At 45.5% G+C, this 19,647-nt stretch overlaps 1 protein-coding gene across 1 annotated transcript in view; it reads left to right on the top strand.

Annotated features, from left to right (window-relative positions):
- LOC143961756 (protein mono-ADP-ribosyltransferase PARP14-like) overlaps window positions 1–19,361 on the top strand; it is a 109,683-nt gene extending 90,322 nt beyond the window's left edge. Inside the window, exon 17 of the mRNA XM_077471098.1 lies at window positions 17,065–19,361. Within this exon, the coding sequence (XP_077327224.1) occupies window positions 17,065–17,354 (290 nt within the window). The 3' untranslated portion in view covers window positions 17,355–19,361. The remainder of the gene's footprint in view (window positions 1–17,064) is intronic.
- Window positions 19,362–19,647: the final 286 nt, after the last annotated feature.

Raw genomic sequence — 19,647 nt, 5'->3', positions numbered from 1 at the left:
AGATATTTGTGAACACAAGCAAGAAAAAGGTTTTGCTCGACCTTCTAATCACAAACAACCAAGAGCTGATAGTGGGGGTGGAAGTAAAGGATAACTTAGGAAACAGCAATCACAGAGTAATTACATTCACTGTAAATCAAAGGAGATGCAAACATAATGGTAGGACATTTACATTCAATTCCAAGCGAGTTAACTTTACTAAACTGCACTCCACACTTCATGACATTAGATGGGAAGACATCCTAGAAACAAAAAACACGGAAGAAAAGTGGGAATGCTTTAAGAACTTTTTAGCTAATGATATTAGCAAGTGTATTCCAATGGGCAACACATAGAACATGAAAGACACATAGCAGAGGAGAGCAAAAAAAATCCCAAGAAATTCTTTATGTATGTGTAGCACTTACCCCCAAAGGAGCGGCTGGTTTTAATGGGCTTGCCGTTACCTTCTTCACCTCGATTTGCGTCTAGGGGTTTCCCGTGGTAGATGGCCCAAGAACTATAGAGACTGACGACAGATCCGCTTAAAGGGATTTTTATTTGCAAAAACGTAGTTAACAACAGTCTCTCAGTATAGGATCAGAGGGTTAGGAGATAAGTCCAGGTACTCTTAGTGTCAAAGACAGTAATAAAGAACTTTCTTACTTTGAATAAATCCAGAGAATAGCCATTCACAACTGGATGTTCACTCAAGATGGATAGTCCGTCTCTCACAAGGCCTAGCAATCAACAAGGTGCTTAAATCAGCAACAAGTCTCTGCCACAGACTTTGTTGTAAAACATTTGTGTGGTACCAGTATCTTGCAGCCGGTCTGGCGATACCGCAGGAGATAGGATTCACTTAGGTCCTTCAGCTTTACCAGGCTCTTGCTAATAAACTAACCCTTGCGTGGCCTTATTCTGAAGAGTCCTCCCCTGGATAACTATGAAGTTGCTTGGCCTCTCCACAACCTGAGACGGCACCAAACCACCTCCGAATCCTTTCCTTAGTTTCCTTGCCTCGGGCTAGCCAGCCCCAAGACATTAAGTCGGGTGGATCCGCACCCCAGACCATAGCCTTCCTGGGGGCTGGTCAGGAGGACCAGGACCATGGAGTCAGAACATACTTCTGGACTGGAACCCCAAACCATGTAACACCCACATCTTAAGTACCCTCTTCCAGAAAGCACACTCCCACTGGGCTGGCTCAGAGAGAAAGTAACCTTAAAGCACCCAACCAGACTGTGTTTCCATGCCTGCCAGAAGAGACAGCGCCCCCTATGGCCAGGCGAACACCCTATAGTCCAGTCAGACTGATGCTGAGGTCAAACTTTGGAATAATTATACCCAAACCAAACTGTAGTTCAGGTGTAACATTAAATTTCAAAAACACATAGCGCGTGCTCTTCAGGAAACAGTAAAAAAGGGAGGACAGACCGTATTGACCCCATAAAGAATGAGGAAGGACATCTGGTTATAAAGGAAGGTGAGATGGCGAAGGTATTGAATTTATTCTTCTCTTCAGTCTTCACAAGGGAATCGGGGGGGGGGGGGGGGCTTCAGTAACCAAAACTGCAGTGTTTATCCTCATGACACATCACAGGAAGAACCTCCATGATTAACAGAGGACAGATTAAAATTAGACTTGGGAAACTTAACATTATTAAATCACCGGAACCAGATGGCTTGCACCCACGGATACTTAGGGAACTCAGTCAAGTAATTGCCAGACCATTGTTCCTCATTTTTACTGACAGTCTACTGACTGGAATGGTACCAGCTGATTGGAGAAAAGCCAATGTAGCACCAATATTTAAAAAGGGCCCAAAATACATCCCTGGAAATTACAGACCAGTTAGCCTAACATCAATAGTATGTAAACTCTTGGAGGGGATGATAAGGGACTATATACAAGATTTTAGTAATGAGAGCGGTATCATTAGCAGTAGGGTTGAGCTTGGTGTTCGAGTGGAACGCATGTTCGGCGAAGCCAGAACTCGGTGTGCCGTTCGCGCCAAATTCGTGTGTCGCTCACGGCCCACAATGCACTGCCCCATCGCAGTGCATTGCTGGCTCATGATTGGCCAAGCATGCACTGTGACCCCGCATGCTTGGCCAATCACAGCGCCGGCAGCGAGGAGAGCCCTGTGGCCAATAATAGCTCAGGCTGTATAGTACACGACCCACACTATATAAGGCTGCCAGCGCAGCGGCCTTGTGTAGTGTTTCGGCGTCTGCAGGAGTTAGTGGGTGTTGTCTGTGTACCTTCAGTGCAGTATACACCTGTATCTACCTATTTTGCATTATTGCTCTTCTGTAATTGAGCTATCAGCCATCTGCAGGAGTTTTTGGGTGTATGTCTGTGTGACCTGAGCGCAGTATACACCTGTATCTACCTATATTGCTCTTCTCTAATTGAGCCATCTGCAGGAGTTAGTTGGTGTTGTGTGCCTCCAGCAGAGCACAGTATACACCAGTATCTACCCTTTAATTCCTGTGGTTCTATAATAAAGGCATCTGCAGGAGTTAGTGTGTGTTGTGTGCCTCCAGCACAGCACAGTATACACTGGTATCTCCCCTTTAATTCCTGTTGTTCTATAATAAATGCATCTGCAGGAGTTAGTGGGTGTTGTGTGCCTCCAGCACAGCACAATATTCACCTGTATCTACCCTTTATTGCTGGTGTTCTATAATAAAGTCATCTGCAGGAGTTAGTGTGTGTTGTGTGCCTCCAGCACAGTACAGTATATACCGGTATCTCCCCTTTAATTCCTGTTGTTCTATAATAAAGGCATCTGCAGGAGTTATTGGGTGTTGTGTGCCTCCAGCACAGCCCAATATACACCTGTATCTACCCTTTAATTCCTGTTGTTCTATAAAAAAGGCATCTGCAGGAGTTAGTGGGTGTTGTGTGCCTCCAGCACAGCACAGTATACACCGGTATCTCCCCTTTAATTCCTGTTGTTCTATAATAAAGGCATCTGCAGGAGTTAGTGGGCGTTGTGTGCCTCCAGCACAGCACAATATACACCTGTATCTACCCTTTATTGCTGGTGTTCTATAATAAAGGCATCTGCAGGAGTTAGTGGGTGTTGTGTGCCTCCAGCACAATATACACTACCCAATTGCTGGTTTTCCTATCTCCCTTCAGGCCATTACCATGTCTGGAAGGCCAGCAAGGAGAAGCAGACAGGCACGAGCCGATAAAAGAGGGCAAGCAGGCTCTGTGTCTAGAGACAACAGTGCTGGTCGTGGACGCGGTGCAACGTCATCAGCACGTGGCCATGGGACACGCTTGTCCTTATTTTCGGCAGCTAGACGTGTTGAGCCACATCATGCAGAAGACTTGGTAGAGTGGATGACCAAGCCCTCTTCATCCTCCTCATCCTCTCTCACCCAGGCTCAGGGTACTAGCAAAGCAACTGCCAACGCATCGTCTTCCCTCGTCTCAATGTCATCATCATTGACTCCTTCCCTAGACCCACCACTTCCTCCTGAGGAGTCCCCTGAACTCTTTGAGCACAGTGTTGGGTACATGCTCCAGGAGGATGCCCAGTGCTTTGTAGGCTCTGATGATGATACTCAGCTAGAGGAAGGCAGTAGCGTTAGCCAGAGAGAGGGGGATGCTCAAGAAGGACAGCAATCTGGCAGTCATGTTCCACAAGCTGCAGCATACTGCCAGGTTTGCTCCAGTGATGAAGAGGTAGGGGATGATGAGGGCCCTGACTGCCTGGTAGGAGAGAGGAGGAGGAGGAGGCACATCTCCAACGAGGCAGGATGCCCTCCGGGGGCCAGCTTAGGGGCAGCACACCGACTCAATCACACCGCAGAGCTCCGCCTGTGCAGGGCGCAGCCTCTGCGCGTTATTCTAAAAGTTCTTTGGTGTGGGCCTTTTTTGAGACGAGTGCATCTGATCGCACCGCTGCTATTTGCAACATATTTCTCAAGCGTATCTCGCTTGGCCAAAACATCAGCCGCTTGGGCACCATATGCTTGACCAGACATATGTTGACCTGCCATGCAGCTGGTTGGCAAGCTTACCTCAAAGACCCACACCAAAGAACAAAGCGGACCTCTCCTTGCTCCTCATCAGCTGGGATCTCCAACCCCACTAGACCTTCAGTCCTCTCTGAAACCTGCACTGAGAGGAATGAAGGTGTAGAATTAGGTGTGTCACAGCCAAGTGCTTGCTGGCACTCTGCTAGCAGTACACCCCCGTCCGATTGTAGCAGGCAAATTTCCCTGCCCCAGCTGCTGGACCATAGAAAGAAGTTCACTCCCAGCCATCCACATGCCCAGCGGTTGAATGCTAGCTTGGCTAAATTGCTAGCACTTCAACTGCTGCCTTTTCAGTTGGTACACTCGGCCCCCTTCCGTGAGTTTGTGCAATGTGCGGTTCCTCATTGGCAGGTCCCCAAATGCCACTTTTTCTCACTGAAGGCGATTCCGGCTCTCTACCGGCATGTGGAAGGCAATGTCCTTGCCTCGCTGGACAGGGCGGTCAGCGGTAAGGTGCATATTAACGCTGACTCATGGTCCTGAAGCTGGCCAGGAAAGTGTGCATTTCCGCTTATCATTTAATGTCTGTGCTCGGCTGGCTGAGCTCCAAAAGGAGTTGAACCTGCCCAAGAACCGCCTTATATGTGACATGCCCACCAGGTGGAACTCAACATTGGCCATGCTGCAGAGGCTACACACGCAGCAGAGGGCCATCAATGAGTACCTGTGCGACTACGGCACCAGGACAGGGTCAGGGGAGCTCGGTTTTTTCTCACCACGCCAGTGGGGCATGATCAGGGATGCATTCACTGTCCTGTCACCATTTGAGGAGGCCACAAGGATGGTGAGCAGTGACAGTGCATGCATCAGTGACACTGTACCTCTTGTCCACCTGTTGGAGCATACGCTGCATGGAATAATGGACAGGGCACTTGAGGCAGAACAGAGGCAGGAAGAGGAGGACTTCCTTGCCTCTCAAGGCCCCCTTTATCCAGACAGTGTTCCTGCTGTCCCACCCATCGCACAGGAAGAGGAGGAGGAGGAGAATGATTGTGTCAGCATGGAGGTAGAGCCTGGCACTCAGCATCAGCAGTCTTGTAGGGATGATTTACAGTCCCAAGAAACCCGTGGACTTGTACGTGGCTGGGAGGAGGTAGCTGCGGATCATGTTGTCCTAAGTGACCCAGAGGACTCCGGACCGAATGCCTCAGCTTACCCACACTGCATGGCCTCCCTGATCCTGCAAAGCCTGCGGAAGGGTCCTTGTATTCTTCGGATCAAGGAGAGGGACCATTACTGGCTGGCCACTCTCCTTGATCCACGGTACAAGGGTAAGGTTGTGGACCTTATCTTGCCTTCGCAGAGGGAGCAGAGGATGAGACATCTCCGGGAGGCCTTGCAGAAAGGTCTGTGCAACGCGTTCCCAGAGACTGGGAGGTTACAAACTCCTGGTCCTGGACAACGTGTTGCTGAGGCATCGGTCAGAAGGAGCGGTGGAGAAGGTGGCCGTCTGACCGATGCGTTCAGACAATTTTTTAGTCCGCAGCCCCAAGTTATGATCAGTTCTAGCAACCATCGCCAGCGTCTGATTTACATGGTGCAGGAATACCTAGGGGCAAGGTCAGACTTGGACATCTTTCCCACCAAAAATCCTCTGGCTTACTGGGTCTTGAGGATGGATCACTGGCCAGAGCTTGCACAGTATGCAATTGAGCTACTGGCCTGTCCTGCATCCAGCGTTCTTTCGGAACGCACCTTCAGTGCTGCTGGTGGCTTTGTTACCGATCACAGGGTGCGCCTGTCCACCGCCTGTCCATCTGTGATCGACTGACTTTCTTAAAGATTAATCAGTCTTGGATCACCACAAGCTACCAAGAACCTGAAGCTGATGTAACCGAATAATTTTTTTTTAAATATCACATCCCTTCAAGACTGCCTAACCTAATGCTGAGTGACTATCCTGTTATGTTGACTGTCTATCCTCTTCCTCCTCCGCTGATATCTTGGAAGAACATTTTTGGTTCTGGGTGATGCCACCAGCCCAATTTTTCAGCCTCTGTTTAACAGGGGCGTGCAATTACAATTTTTGATGCAATGCTTTGCAGCAGGGCTAATTCCTGCACTCCAACTAGAGTATATGGGAGAGGTTGCAGTGTATAGGCCCAATTTTTCAGCCCCTGTTTAACAGGGGCATGTAATTACAATTTTTGATGCAATGCTTTGCAGCAGGGCTCATTCCTGCACTCCAACTAGAGTATCTGGGAGAGGTTGCAGTGTTGTGGCACCATCAAGCAGTGCCTAAGGCTCAATTTTTCTACACCTGTTTAACAGGGGCATGTAATTACAATTCTTGATATAATATTTCACAGCAGGGCCCGTTCCTGTGCCCACCGAGAGTAACTGTGAGGACTTATAGTGTTGTGGCACCAGCACCACTACCACCATTACAACCACCAAAGGACCAATTTTTCTACCACTGTTCAACAATGGCATGTAATTACAATTCTTGATATAATCATCCACAGGCCGCTCCAGTGCCCACCAAGAGTCACTTTGAGGGCTTACAATGTTGTTGCAACACCAACACCTTGTTCTGCCATTTCTGCAGAGTATATAGGGCAGGCCCCTACTTTCAAGCATCCAACTTACAAACGTCTCCTACTTGCAAACGGAAGGAGACAACAGGAAGTGAGATGAAAAAAGACGAACGGCAAAAAAAAATTATACAGGGGTGATAACCCTTCCCTATGTTTTCCAAAAAGCTTAAAAATAGATTTTTTGACTGGAGCTACACTTTAAAAATGTACCAGTTCAAAATTACAAACAGATTCTACTTAACACAACAAACCTACACAGTCCCTGTCTTGTTTGCACCGCCTGTATACTGCTGTTCTGAGTATATAGGGCCTGGGGGCCCCACGTCTTTCCTTTTTTTAATATGGGTACGGGGTTCCCCTTGATATCCATACAAGACCCAAAGGGGCTGGTAATGGGCAGGGGGGGGGGGGCTACCCATGCCATTTTTCTCAATAATTTTCATCCATATTGCCGGTTATAACCAGATATTACATTAAAACCGCAAGCAGTTTTAAATGACTTTTTTTCTGTTAAATGTCATTTTGTGCAGGGACTGTTCTAAACACGGGAAACACGTGGCACTTCACAGGCATACTATAGACACCCCCCAGGCATGATATTTAAAGGAATATTTCACTTTTTTTTTTACTTTAATCGTCATTAAAATCAGTGCTCCTGAAAAAACTGCAGTTTTTAAAAACATTTTAGGCATTGACCCATGTCCCCTGGGGCAGGAGCCAGGTCCCCAAACCCTTTTTAACACAATATCTTGCATATTAGCCATTAAAATTAGCACTTTTTATTTCGAACATTCGAGTCCCATAGACTTCAATGGGGTTCTAAAGTTCACACAAATTTTCGGTCCGTTCGAAAGTTCTGGTGCGAACCGAACCGGGGGTGTTCGGCTCATCCCTAATTAGCAGTAATTAGCATGGATTCATGAAGAATCGTTCTTGCCAGACCTAACCTTCTATGAGAAGGTGAGTTGCCATCTAGATAAAGGAAGGCCCGTAGATGTGGTGTATCTGGATTTTGCAAAAGCATTTGACACAGTTCCTCATAAACGTTTACTGTTCAAAATAAGGTCTGAACCAAAGGATGAGTTCATGGATTGAAAACTGGCTACAAGGGCTCAGAGGGTGGTGATAAATGGGGAGTACTCAGAATGATCAGGGGTGGGTAGTGGGGCCCCCCAGGGTTCTGTGCTGGGACCAATCCTATTTAATTTGTTCATAAATGACCTGGAGGATGGGGCAAACAGTTCAATCTCTGTATTTGTGGGCGATACTAAGCTAAGCAGGGCAATAATTTCTCAGCAGGATGTGGAAACCTTGCACAAAAAAATCTGAATAAATTAATGGGGTGGGCAACTACATGGCAAATGAAGTTTAATGTAGAAAAATGTTAAATAATGCATTTGGGGGGCAAAACTCTGAATGCAATCTATACACTGGAGGGAGAACCTCTGGGGGGAATCTAGGATGGAAAAGGACCTGGGGGTCCTAGTAGATGATAGGCTCAGTAATGGCATGCATTGCCAAGCTGCTGCTAACAAAGCAAACAGAATATTGTCATTAAAAAGGGGATCAACTCCAGAGATAAAACAATAATTCTCACCGCTCTACAAGACTCTGGTCCGGCAGCACCTGGAGTATACTGTCCAGTTCTGGGCACCGGTCCTCAAGAAGGATGTACTGGAAATGGAGCGATTACAAAGAAGGGCAACAAAGCTAATAAAGGGTCTGGAGGATATTAGCTATGAGGAAAGGTTGCGAGCACTGAACTTATTCTCTCTGGAGAAGATGGGGAGGAGAACAAGGAAGGTGGGACTTTATATGAGGCACATGATAGCAAAACATAATACCAGTTGAACAAAGGAATTTTATTCACATAGCAATATAATACATAGTTATTATCGAATAAGATGTATAACATGATAACAGAAAATAGCAAAGATGACAACAGGGGCATCAAAAGACATAACCACTGATATTCATGGTAAATAAATAAACATAATAGTAGACATTCAGCAATTTGATAACAATGGTATCTAAAAAAATATAATCATTGTGAAATTCCATAGTTCAACATGGACAAGCTTGGGTAAAATCAATATTGCACATTAATATCTGCGGGACCTATGGCCTCACTGAGCCAAATGAGGTAGGAATAAAGTAATAACTGAACAAGTATAAAATTGGATAGACGCACGGCAACAAATAGCTCTACGCGTTTCGTGGCTGGTGCGCCACTCATCAGGAGCATGCACGTGAGTATCTAAATAAGAGCAAAAATGAAAAAAATAAAAATGAGGATTAGTAAAATAAACCGATAAACAGGGGTAGAATAATAACCCCCGACCGCACAAAAGAGTGCGAACTTACTAATTAGAACAGCTGGCAAATGGTAGGGCAGGAGGGGGCCAAAGGCGTCCGAAATGGCCTCTAACCGGGGGCCGTGGCAGACAGCAGTAGCGGCGACCCAGGCAGGCTGCAATCAGGGCGGGCTAGGGACCACAAGGGTACTCTGTAAGGAAAGCAGTCAAGATAAAGATAAGAGATCACTGGGGGTGACTGAGGTGAAGATATGAAATAAAGTACACCGTGCTAGTGGAGAAAAGGTGATAAATCAACCACTGGCAGTAAATAAACTGCCAAAAATAGTGACAAAAACCAATATGTGGAAAGTGAATATAGAGGCTAGTTTAGCCAAACAAAGAAAAGTGCGAAAAAGACGATTACCTGAAAAAACCAAGCACCAGCTAGAAAGAGAGAAAAATAGCACGGTGTGGAGTGAGAGATACAGGAGGCCTTGAGTGCCAAGAACGCCCGGAGAGACGCCCATATATGCGTCACCACAGCACCGCCCACCATCGTCACGCAACGTGGCATAATGCGGGGGAGGGGGAAAGGCGACGCCGGTCGGAGAGTCCTCTCCAGCCGAACGGGGCCAAAACCACTCCCCCATTGACCACGAGTATGGCACGTCTGTAACAAACGTGCGGCGATCAGAAAGACGCCGCAAGTATTGCACAGAACACGTGACGTTGACACGTAGAACGGAACATCCGCTCCCCCTAAGCAAAGAGGTGGGGAAGGGGCGGAGGTCCGTGGTGTGCGTCACAACCCCCGGGAGAGGACAAAAAATTGGGCGCCAAGGTATTCCAACCAACCATACCAATATCAGCAGTATTCAATAATTAATGTAGATATGAAACAATTAAATTAATATGGGTAAAAGGATATAATAATAAGCAAAAGGGATACATATAAAAGACAGAGGGGCTAAACATAAGGTCTTCAATGGCAGAGATGTAAAAGTGGTAAACCAATAGAGCTAAAACATGTGCTTCCATCCCTGAATTATATCAAATGAAAAGAAGGATAATTTTGGGGACTTTAAGGAAGCCAAGACCTGGTAAGGTCACGTATTTCCATCACTACGGGACTTTATATGAAACCATGAGCTGGTAAGGTCATGCATTTCCATCCCTTTTAAGGTCAATGGGGAGGAGAACAAGGAAGGTGGGACTTTATATGAGGCACATGATAGCAAAACATAATACCAGTTGAACAAAGGAATTTTATTCACATAGCAATATAATACATAGTTATTATCGAATAAGATGTATAACATGATAACAGAAAATAGCAAAGATGACAACAGGGGCATCAAAAGACATAACCACTGATATTCATGGTAAATAAATAAACATAATAGTAGACATTCAGCAATTTGATAACAATGGTATCTAAAAAAATATAATCATTGTGAAATTCCATAGTTCAACATGGACAAGCTTGGGTAAAATCAATATTGCACATTAATATCTGCGGGACCTATGGCCTCACTGAGCCAAATGAGGTAGGAATAAAGTAATAACTGAACAAGTATAAAATTGGATAGACGCACGGCAACAAATAGCTCTACGCGTTTCGTGGCTGGATGGAAATGCATGACCTTACTAGCTCATGGTTTCATATAAAGTCCCGTAGGGATGGAAATACGTGACCTTACCAGGTCTTGGCTTCCTTAAAGTCCCCAAAATTATCCTTCTTTTCATTTGATACTCTCTGGAGAAGAGACGCTTGAGAGGGGATCTGATTTAAATATAAAAATACCGTACTGGGGACCCCACAATAGGGAGAAAACTTTTTCACAGAAGGGAGTTTAACAAGACATGTGGCCACTCATTAAAATTAGAAGAAAAGAGGTTTAACCTTAAACTACGTAGAGGGTTCTTTACTGTAAGAGCGACAAGGATGTGGAATTCCCTTCCACAGGCAGTGGTCTCAGCGGGAAGCATCGATAGTTTCAAGAAACTATTAGATAAGCACCCAAACAACCACAACATACAGGGATATACAATGTAATACTGACATATAATCACCCACATAGGTTGGACTTGATGGACTTGTGTCTTTTTTCAACCTCACCTACTATATATAAAAGAACTGAGGCTAAACCTGGGTGGCTAAATTTGAGCATAAAAAAGGCACATTAAAGAAAAAAAAAACTGTCCTTCAAAAAATATAAGGCCGAATGGGACACTGTCAACATTCCAACACTACATAGAATGCAATAGAAATTGTAAGAGTGCAATCAAGGCAGCAAAAATAGGCCATAAGAGATACTTAGTGGAAGAGAGTAAAAAGAACCGACACATTTTTTCACATACAGTACATTAATAGTAAAAAAAGCTACATCAGAGCATATTGGCCCTATAAAGGACGACCAAAGTCGGTTACAAGTGACAAGGAGAAGGCAAATGTATTAAATACATTTTTCTCCTTACTATGGAAAAGGAGGTGCATAATAAACAAGATGGTATTGTTAGCAGCACAGCAAGAAGTACACAATTGTGGTTAACATAAGCCAGTGTTCGAAAAAGACTAGAAAACTTAATGTGAACAAATCACCAGGACCAGATGGCTTGCACCCAAGAGTCCTAAAAGAACTTAGCCAGGTAAGGAAAACTTACTGACCAGAATGGTGGCAGCTGTTTGGCATAAAGCCAACATGGTAACATTATTCAAGAATGGGCTGAGACACATACCAGGAAACTACAGGCCAGTCAGCGTACCATCAATAGTTTGTAAATTATTTGAAGGGGCGAGTGGCAGGTGGCAGGCAGCATGGTGCAGCAGCTTTGTGTCCTCCAATAGCATCACCTGTCCTTTCAGTCATGTAAACGGGTGACCCACCCCCCTCTGACACCATGGGGAAAGCTATAGGGAAGTCCCCGTGTGTCAGAGGGGCGGGGTCACCGGGTGGCCCCGCCCTCCGTTATATAAGAGCTTTCACCTGAACAGAAGCGTCATACAGCGGGAGACTCCCGCTGAGGCGGATCGCCTGGAGGAAGAAACTGGAGGAAGATGCCGGACGAGAAGACCAGAGGAAGACGCAGAGGAAGATAGAGGAAGAAGCAGGGGAAGAAAAAGATGGAGGAAGAAGAACACCAAAGGAAGACTAGAAGAAGAAGCGGGAAAGAAGAAGATAATAAAGGAATTGTCAAAAACCGTCTATTGTATTTTTTAACATTTTTGACACTTTTTTGGTGAAATGGTAGGGGTACATTTGTACCCCATTACCAATTCACACGGGGGGCCAGGATCTGGGGGTCCCCTTGTTAAAAAGGGCTTCCAGATTCCGATAAGCAATCCACCCACAGACCCCCACAACCACCGGGCAAGGGTTGTGGGGATGAGGCCCTTCTCCCCATCAACATGGGGACAAGGTGCTGAGGAAGCACCCTCCCAATGTTGAGGGCATGTGGCCTGGTACGGTTCAGGAGGGGGGGGCGCTCTCTCATCCCCCCCTCTTTTCCTGTGGCCTGCCAGGTTGCGTGCTCAGATAAGGGTCTGGTATGAATTTTGAGGGGGACCCCCACGCCATTTTTTTTTAAATTTTAGCGCGGGGTTCCCCTTAATATCCATATCAGGTCTGAAGGGCCTGGTATGGAATTTGAGGTACCCCCCACGCATTTTTTTTTTAAATTTTGGTTCGGGGTTCCCCCATATGGGAATCCCATGCCGTTTTTATCAATGAACTTTTAGGTGTATTGCCGGGACCGACAATTCATTATAGCCACTTGCACTAGCACTAGTACTTTTAAATGACTTTTTTTCCTTTAGAAATGTCATTTTGCACTCGGACTGTTCTAAACACAGGAAACATGCTCCCCTTTACAGGAATACTAAAGACACCCCCCAGGTACGAAATTTAGAGGAATATTACACTTTTATTGTTTCACTTTAATCATTATTAAAATCACTGCTCCTGAAAAATCTGCAGTTTTTAAAACTTTTTTTTGCATTGATCCATGTCCCCTGGGGCAGGACCCGGGTCCCCAAACACTTTTTATGACAATAACTTGCATATTAGCCTTTAAAATTAGCACTTTTGATTTTTCATGTTCGTGTCCCATAGACTTTAACGGTGTTCGCACATATTTTTTGCCTGTTCGCATGTTCTGGTGCGAACCAAACCAGGGGGTGTTCGGCTCATCCCTAGATATGAGCTTGTTGTCAGAAAGTCCGACCGTGTGTATGCTCCATCATTTGCTGTTTGACTTTTTACGCCCACAAATGTTTGATAGCGGGTTCTCAAAGCAGGTTTAACTTTTAACTTTGTTGTGCGATCGCGTGTACACAAGTGCGTTGCACAAAAGTTCATGCATGCTCGGGATCAAGTACCATCCGGATGCGCACGGTCTTGTAAAACTAGCATTCGTAATGGAGATATCACATGACTATTAAACTTCATTTTTATCGGCTAGGCTTACGTGTTATACGTCACCGCGTTCTCACGTTCGGAATTGTTGGCCTACATTTGTGTGACCGTGTGTATGCAAGACAAGTTTGAGCCAACAGCCTTACGAACAAAAATCCACGGATTTATTGGCAGAAAGTCCGAACGTGTGTACGAGGCATTAGAGCAATAAGGATATGGGACTCCCTCCCACAATTGGTGGTTTCTGCGGGGAGTGTCACTAAGTTCAAAAATGTTTTAGATGGCCATCTTATTGAACACATTATACAGGGATACAGTATAGAGTATGTATTTTTTTTAAGGACATATAAAGCTTTTATTTTGCACACTGTTTCTATTTTTTTTTTTTTTTATCTAATTTTATAATTGACTGACTCGTGTGTAAACTATAAAAAAAAGTGTGTATATATACTGTTTATGGTATACTGTGCAGAAGTAATGCTGTAAAAAAAAAATGCTTTCAAAAATATATATTTTTGTTTATTTAGTCAATTTACAAAATGCAAAGTGAGCGAACAGAAGAAAAATCTAAATCTAATCAATATTGTGTGTGACTACCCTTTGGCTTCAAATCAGGTTTAATTCTTACAATTGCACACTTTATACACTTGCACAAAGTCAGGGAATTTGTAGGATTAGAGTCAGGTGTATGATTAACCAATTATACCAAACAGGTGCTAATGATTTCATATGTAGGTTGAAACGCAACCATTAACTGAAATATAAACAGCCATGTAGTGGGCTTAAAACGGGGTGAGGAACACCCAAACTCTGCTACTAAGGTGAGGTTGTCGAAGACAGTTTCATGTCACGGGTCATACACCATGGCAAGACTGAGCAAAGCAACCAGACACAAGGTAGTTATATTGCATCAGCAAGGTCTCTCCCAGGCAAAGAATTCATAGCAGCCTGGAGTTTCAAGATGTACTGTTCAAGATCTTTTGAAGAAGCACAAAGAAAGGGCAACATTCAGGAGCGTAGACGCAGTGGTCGGGTGACATTGAGGAGCGTAGATACAGTGGTCGAGTAACGTGGAGGACCGTAGACTCAATGGTCATCCAAGGAAACTTAATGCAGCAGATGAAAGACACATCAGGCTTACTTTACCTTTTACATCAGAAGATGTCCACCCTTGCTATCAGTACAGAACTGGCAGAATCCAGTGGTACCCAGGTACAGCCATCTACTGTCAAGAGACGTCGAGTGGAAACCAGTGGGACCCAGGTACACCCATCTACTGTCCAGAGATGTCTGGTGGAAACCAGTGGGACCCAGGTACCGCCATCTACTGTCAGGAGAAGTCTGGCCAGATGTGGCCTTCAATGAAGAATTGCAGCCAAAAAGCCAGACCTCCGATGTGGAAACAAGGCTGAGCGACTAAACTATGCATGAAAACATAGGAACTAGGGTGCAGAAAAATGGCAGCAGGTTCTCTGGACTGATGAGCCAACATTTGAAATATTTGTCTGTATCGGGAGGCAGTTTGTTGGTGAAGGATTGGAGAGTGGTACAATATTGTGTGTCTGCAGCCAACTGTGAAGCATGGTGGTGTCAGGATTCAGCAGCAGCTGGGAGACCAGACACATGTAGCTACACACAGAAACTAAGACCAAACAATGTAGATCTTGTAAGTGAGATTTATTCACAGCGAAACACTCAAACAAGCATACACAGCAAACAATGAACATAAGAAACCCCAGCAAACAAGAACCAACCCCTGTGACAATTTTTTTAAGGAACCTAAGATCTCACTATATACAAATATATGCAATATAAGGACAAGGGTGACAGGCAGTGGTGGCCTGTCCATAGAGGGCATACTGGCGCCGCCCCCCCTATCTATGCGTCCAGCCCCCTGATCTACATGCAGGGCGCCGGACCATGGATTCCAATGGGGTGGGGGGAGTGTTTTTTGAAGCATGTGATTAGAGCCAGAGGCTCCAATAGGGTTCAAAAAAGGGTGGGCTCCGGGCACAGAGGACTGCGCCCGAAGCCCAACCAGTCGTGTGAGATAGCGAATGGATATTTGCTATTTTGACACTAAATTTCCTCCCTGCCAATCAGGAAGCAGTTCGTGAGACCTATTTCCCGATTGGCCAAAATGTCAGGTGATCCTATTGGATGCCTAGCGCTTAGGAGAAAGAGAGTGGAGATGCACGGGAGAAGCTGCTGGAGGAGAAGACACCGAAGTTTCTGCTTGCACCTTGCCACCCACCGTGCTGGAGGGAACACCTGAGAGGCTGCTCGCACCTCGCCACCCCTCAATGTGGAGGGGACACCAGACCCGCTGCTCACACCTCGCCACCCGCCATGCTGGAGGGGACACCAGAACCACTGCTCGCACCTCGCCACTCGCTGTGCAGGAGGGGACACCGGAGCCGCTGCTTGCACCTCACCACCCGCCATGCTGGAGGGGACACCAGAGCCACTACTCGCACCTGGCCACCTGGCGTGCCGGAGGGGACACCAGCGGCACTGCCCACACCTCGCTGCCTAGATTGGGCCACCCGCCATGCTGGAGGGGACACCAGAGCAGCTGCCAGCACCCTGCGACCAGCAGACAGCAGGGGGGTTCGCTAGTGCAGCGCTTCCGCCGCCGCCGCCGCCACCACCGGCCAGGAACAAGGCAGCAGGGTACAGGGTGCAAGATAACTTAGGGTATCAGGAACAAAGATCTGCGGCAAGGAGGCAATCATAATAGTGATGCACTGAAGAAAGGAAGTAGAAGCCCTAAATAGCCACCTGGCAACTGAACACAGGTGGAATTGATCATTAAAGCCTGCTAGCTTCTGGGAGACATCTGCTGGTGGACACTAGAACTACAGCAGTCAACCTAGAGAACCACAGTGCCACTAGCAGGTGAACTCAATCCTCACAGGTGGAGGTTCCTTGCAAGCTTGGGGCTGCATGTCTGCAAATGGAGTTAGAGATTTGGTCAGGATCAATGGTGTCCTCAATGCTGAGAAATATATGAGAAATATGCTGTGATTAGCCCCAAATTTATTTTGCAGCAGGACAACCACCCCAAACATACAGCCAATGTCATTAAAAACTATTTTCAGTGCAAAGAAGAACAAGGTGCCCTGGAAGTGATGGTTTGGCCCCCACAGAGCCCCGATCTCAACATCATAGAGTCTGTCTGGGATTCCATGGGGAGACAAAAGGGTTTAAGGCAGCTGACATCCACAGGGGGAAATCTTTGCTGGGTTCTCCAAGATGTTTGGAACAACCTATCTGCTGAGTTACTTCAAAAACTGTGTGCAGGTCTACCTAGAAGAAAGCAAAGGGCGGTCACACCAAATATTGATTAGATTTGGATGTCTCATTTCCTTTCCATTTTGTGAATTGATAAAAATAAACTATAAATATATACTGTGTACTTGGAATCAGCATATATTGGTTGGTTTTCCAATTTACTTACTTATACATTGTATCTTTTAGAAATTTGTACTTTTACCCCTGAAGAAGACTTTTACTGCCTATGGTCAAAACGCGCTGGGTTGGTTTTGTATGATCTCTAATAATTGCCATGTAATATTACAATGGTTACTGTATATTTGTTTTGATATGCATATCATCATCGTCCATTTTTAAATCAGAGAGGACCTTCAGCCTATCTTAGCTGGAAAGTTAACCATACCTCTGGGACTTCTTACCTGTTATACCTGTTATACCTGTTTCCAGGAACTCTTCCTTTACACAACATTAATGTCCATTGTGTCTTTTCTTTTTCCACAGCTGCAGCTTTAGGAAATGGAACTTACTTTGCAGTAAACGCAAGTTACTCCTCACAGAACACCTATTCCAAGCCCGGTGTAGGTGGACAGAAGCACATGTACCTGGCTCGTGTTCTCACCGGAGTCTTCAGCATTGGGGCGTCGGGAATGTTGGCTCCTCCAGCCAAAAATCCAGCCAATTCCACCGACCTGTATGACAGCGTCACCAATAATGTAGCAAACCCTATAATGTTCATCATATTCAATGACATCCAGGCCTACCCAGAGTACCACATCATCTTCCAGCAATGATCTTCTCTCTACAACTCTCTGGTATTTCCTGCTTTAAGGAGTTTTAGCTTTCTAAGCCTGTGATACACTGTCAAGGACACAGCGACTTGCTATTCGGGGTGAGGCCATTGACCAGGGTAGGAGGGAATGAGGGGAGCTTACTTTAAGGGCTCATGCACACTGAAACTGCTTTGACAGACATTTGAGCTTTTATTTCAGCTTGGAGCATACATTTTTAGGCTCTTTTGCACGTATTTATTGAGCTTCTTCAAGCTTTTTTGAGTGTTTTGTTTTTTTCACAAACCATGCCATCAGCTAATTTTTCCTTTTTTTGTATTTTCAAGGTTCTTTGAGCTTTTTAATGCTCTTTTACACTTTTTTTTTTTTGCGAATTTTCATGCGTTTTTGGGCACTTAAGCCCCGTACACACGAGAGGACTTATGTCCGACAGACTTCCGAAGGAGTTCCGTCGGAGTTCTGCCGGAGTTCCGACAGAGTTCTGACGGACTTTTCGGCTGAGCGGACTTGGCCACACACAATCACACTAAACTCCGACGGATTCGAACGTGATGACGTACGACTGGATTTGAATAAGGAAGTTCATAGCCAGTAGCCAATAGCTGCCCTAGCGTCGGTTTTAGTCCGTCGGAATAGCATACACACGAGCGAATTTTTCGAAGGGACCGGGTCCGGCGGAGTTCCTTCGGAAAAATTTGAAGCATGTTCCATATTCTAAAGTCCTTCGGACTTTGGCGAGTCAAAAGTCCGTTGCAGCCCACACACGATTGAATAGTCTGACGGAATCAGTCCGTCGGACTTTGGATGTTGAAAAGTCCGCTCGTGTGTACGGGGCTTAAGGTATCTTTTCTACTCGCAAGCACCCCTTTAAAAACGCGAGTTTGGTGGTGTTTTTTTTTCTCTGTCTGTAAGCTCATATGCTTGTAAACTCCTGAAAAATGATGGATATAGGCTATGAAAATAAAAGGGATAAGCAAAAAAAAAAAAAAAAGCTTTACCAAGACTTACTGTATCCTGTGGCGGGTGCACACCAGAAAGTTGCAATTGACCAGTTTCGAACAAGCTCCTTGTGAATAACACCATTCATACCCCATGTGCCCCAATTTATTAGAATATGGATGTGGGCTGGTGTCACGTACCTGATGGCTGAGCCTGATGTGCAGAGGAAGGCCTTACGTACAACCCCGGCTCAGGGACCAACGATGTTGTAACAGTGGCCTGGAGAGCATGTTGGTGTAAGGGTGCCCGAACCTTCTTCCGTGTGAAGGGTGCATCACCAGGGTGGACCAGGAAGCCAGACAGCAGATGTTGGTAGATCAGCAGACTCTGGGCTGGCGGCAGCAGGTAGCTGGAGACTGGCAGGAGTATGTCGGGCAAAGGAGGCACCAGATACGTGGTCAGGTTGGCAACAGCCAGATTCAGGCATAGACAGCAGGCAAAGAATGATCAAGGTACAGGCAGAGATCGGCAACGTTTGATCCATTCCCAGCCCACAAGACGGTTCTATGTTCTGAAGGGCCCAGAGTTAAATGAATAGTTCTGATGGCTGGGTCCAACACCACTGCGTCAGTCCGATCACAACAAGACCAGCCAATGCTTGGCTGCAGATAACCATTTCGGGAATTTCTCTTGGATTCTATAAACCCTACAAATACAGTTTTACATGTACCCCAAAACTTGCATGGTCAGAAGGAAGTATCTCCACGAAACTAATATTTTAGCTTAAATGTGGGATAAAATATACTGCAGTCCTCTGATCTTTGCCATAAATCAGTTGGCGGTAAACATTTGGGAGCTTTCGGACCTCGTCCCCTACTGGTCTCGTAGACAAATTGGCTAGAACTTCCTTTTGAGGCTTCAGGAAGGTGATGGTTTGTTTTACCCTTATCTATCTCTACAAGGATAGGATTATTTTATATTGGGACCTAGGTGTCAACTCTGGTCTAGAGGCTTCTTCTGTCCTTTTAAAATTCTAATTGAGAAACATCTGTCTATGATTGATCACTGATTAAGAGAATATTGTATCTGTAAAACCTCTAAAATTAAACTATATCTACAACCAAGATACTTCTACATTTATGTTATGTAGCTCTGCTAATGGTAAAATGACCACATCGTTACATTTATGTTATGTAGCACTACCCCCTTAGGAGCTGCTAAGTTTTTGGGTCCTCCTATTTCTGCAGAGCCAGGCAACACGCATTTTCCAACTTTTTTCTCAGAGACAATGACCAGTCCATGGGCTTGTTTTTTTTTTTTTTTTTTTTATTGAAGGAAAATACTTGGATGGAGATGA

This window comes from Lithobates pipiens, unplaced genomic scaffold (genome assembly GCF_037356315.1).
Source record: "Lithobates pipiens isolate NorthernLeopardFrog02 unplaced genomic scaffold, aLitPip1_a1.2 Scaffold_8, whole genome shotgun sequence".
Taxonomy (NCBI): domain Eukaryota; kingdom Metazoa; phylum Chordata; class Amphibia; order Anura; family Ranidae; genus Lithobates; species Lithobates pipiens.
Note: the sequence above shows the minus strand (reverse complement) of the source record. Positions and strands in the feature narration are given on the sequence as shown.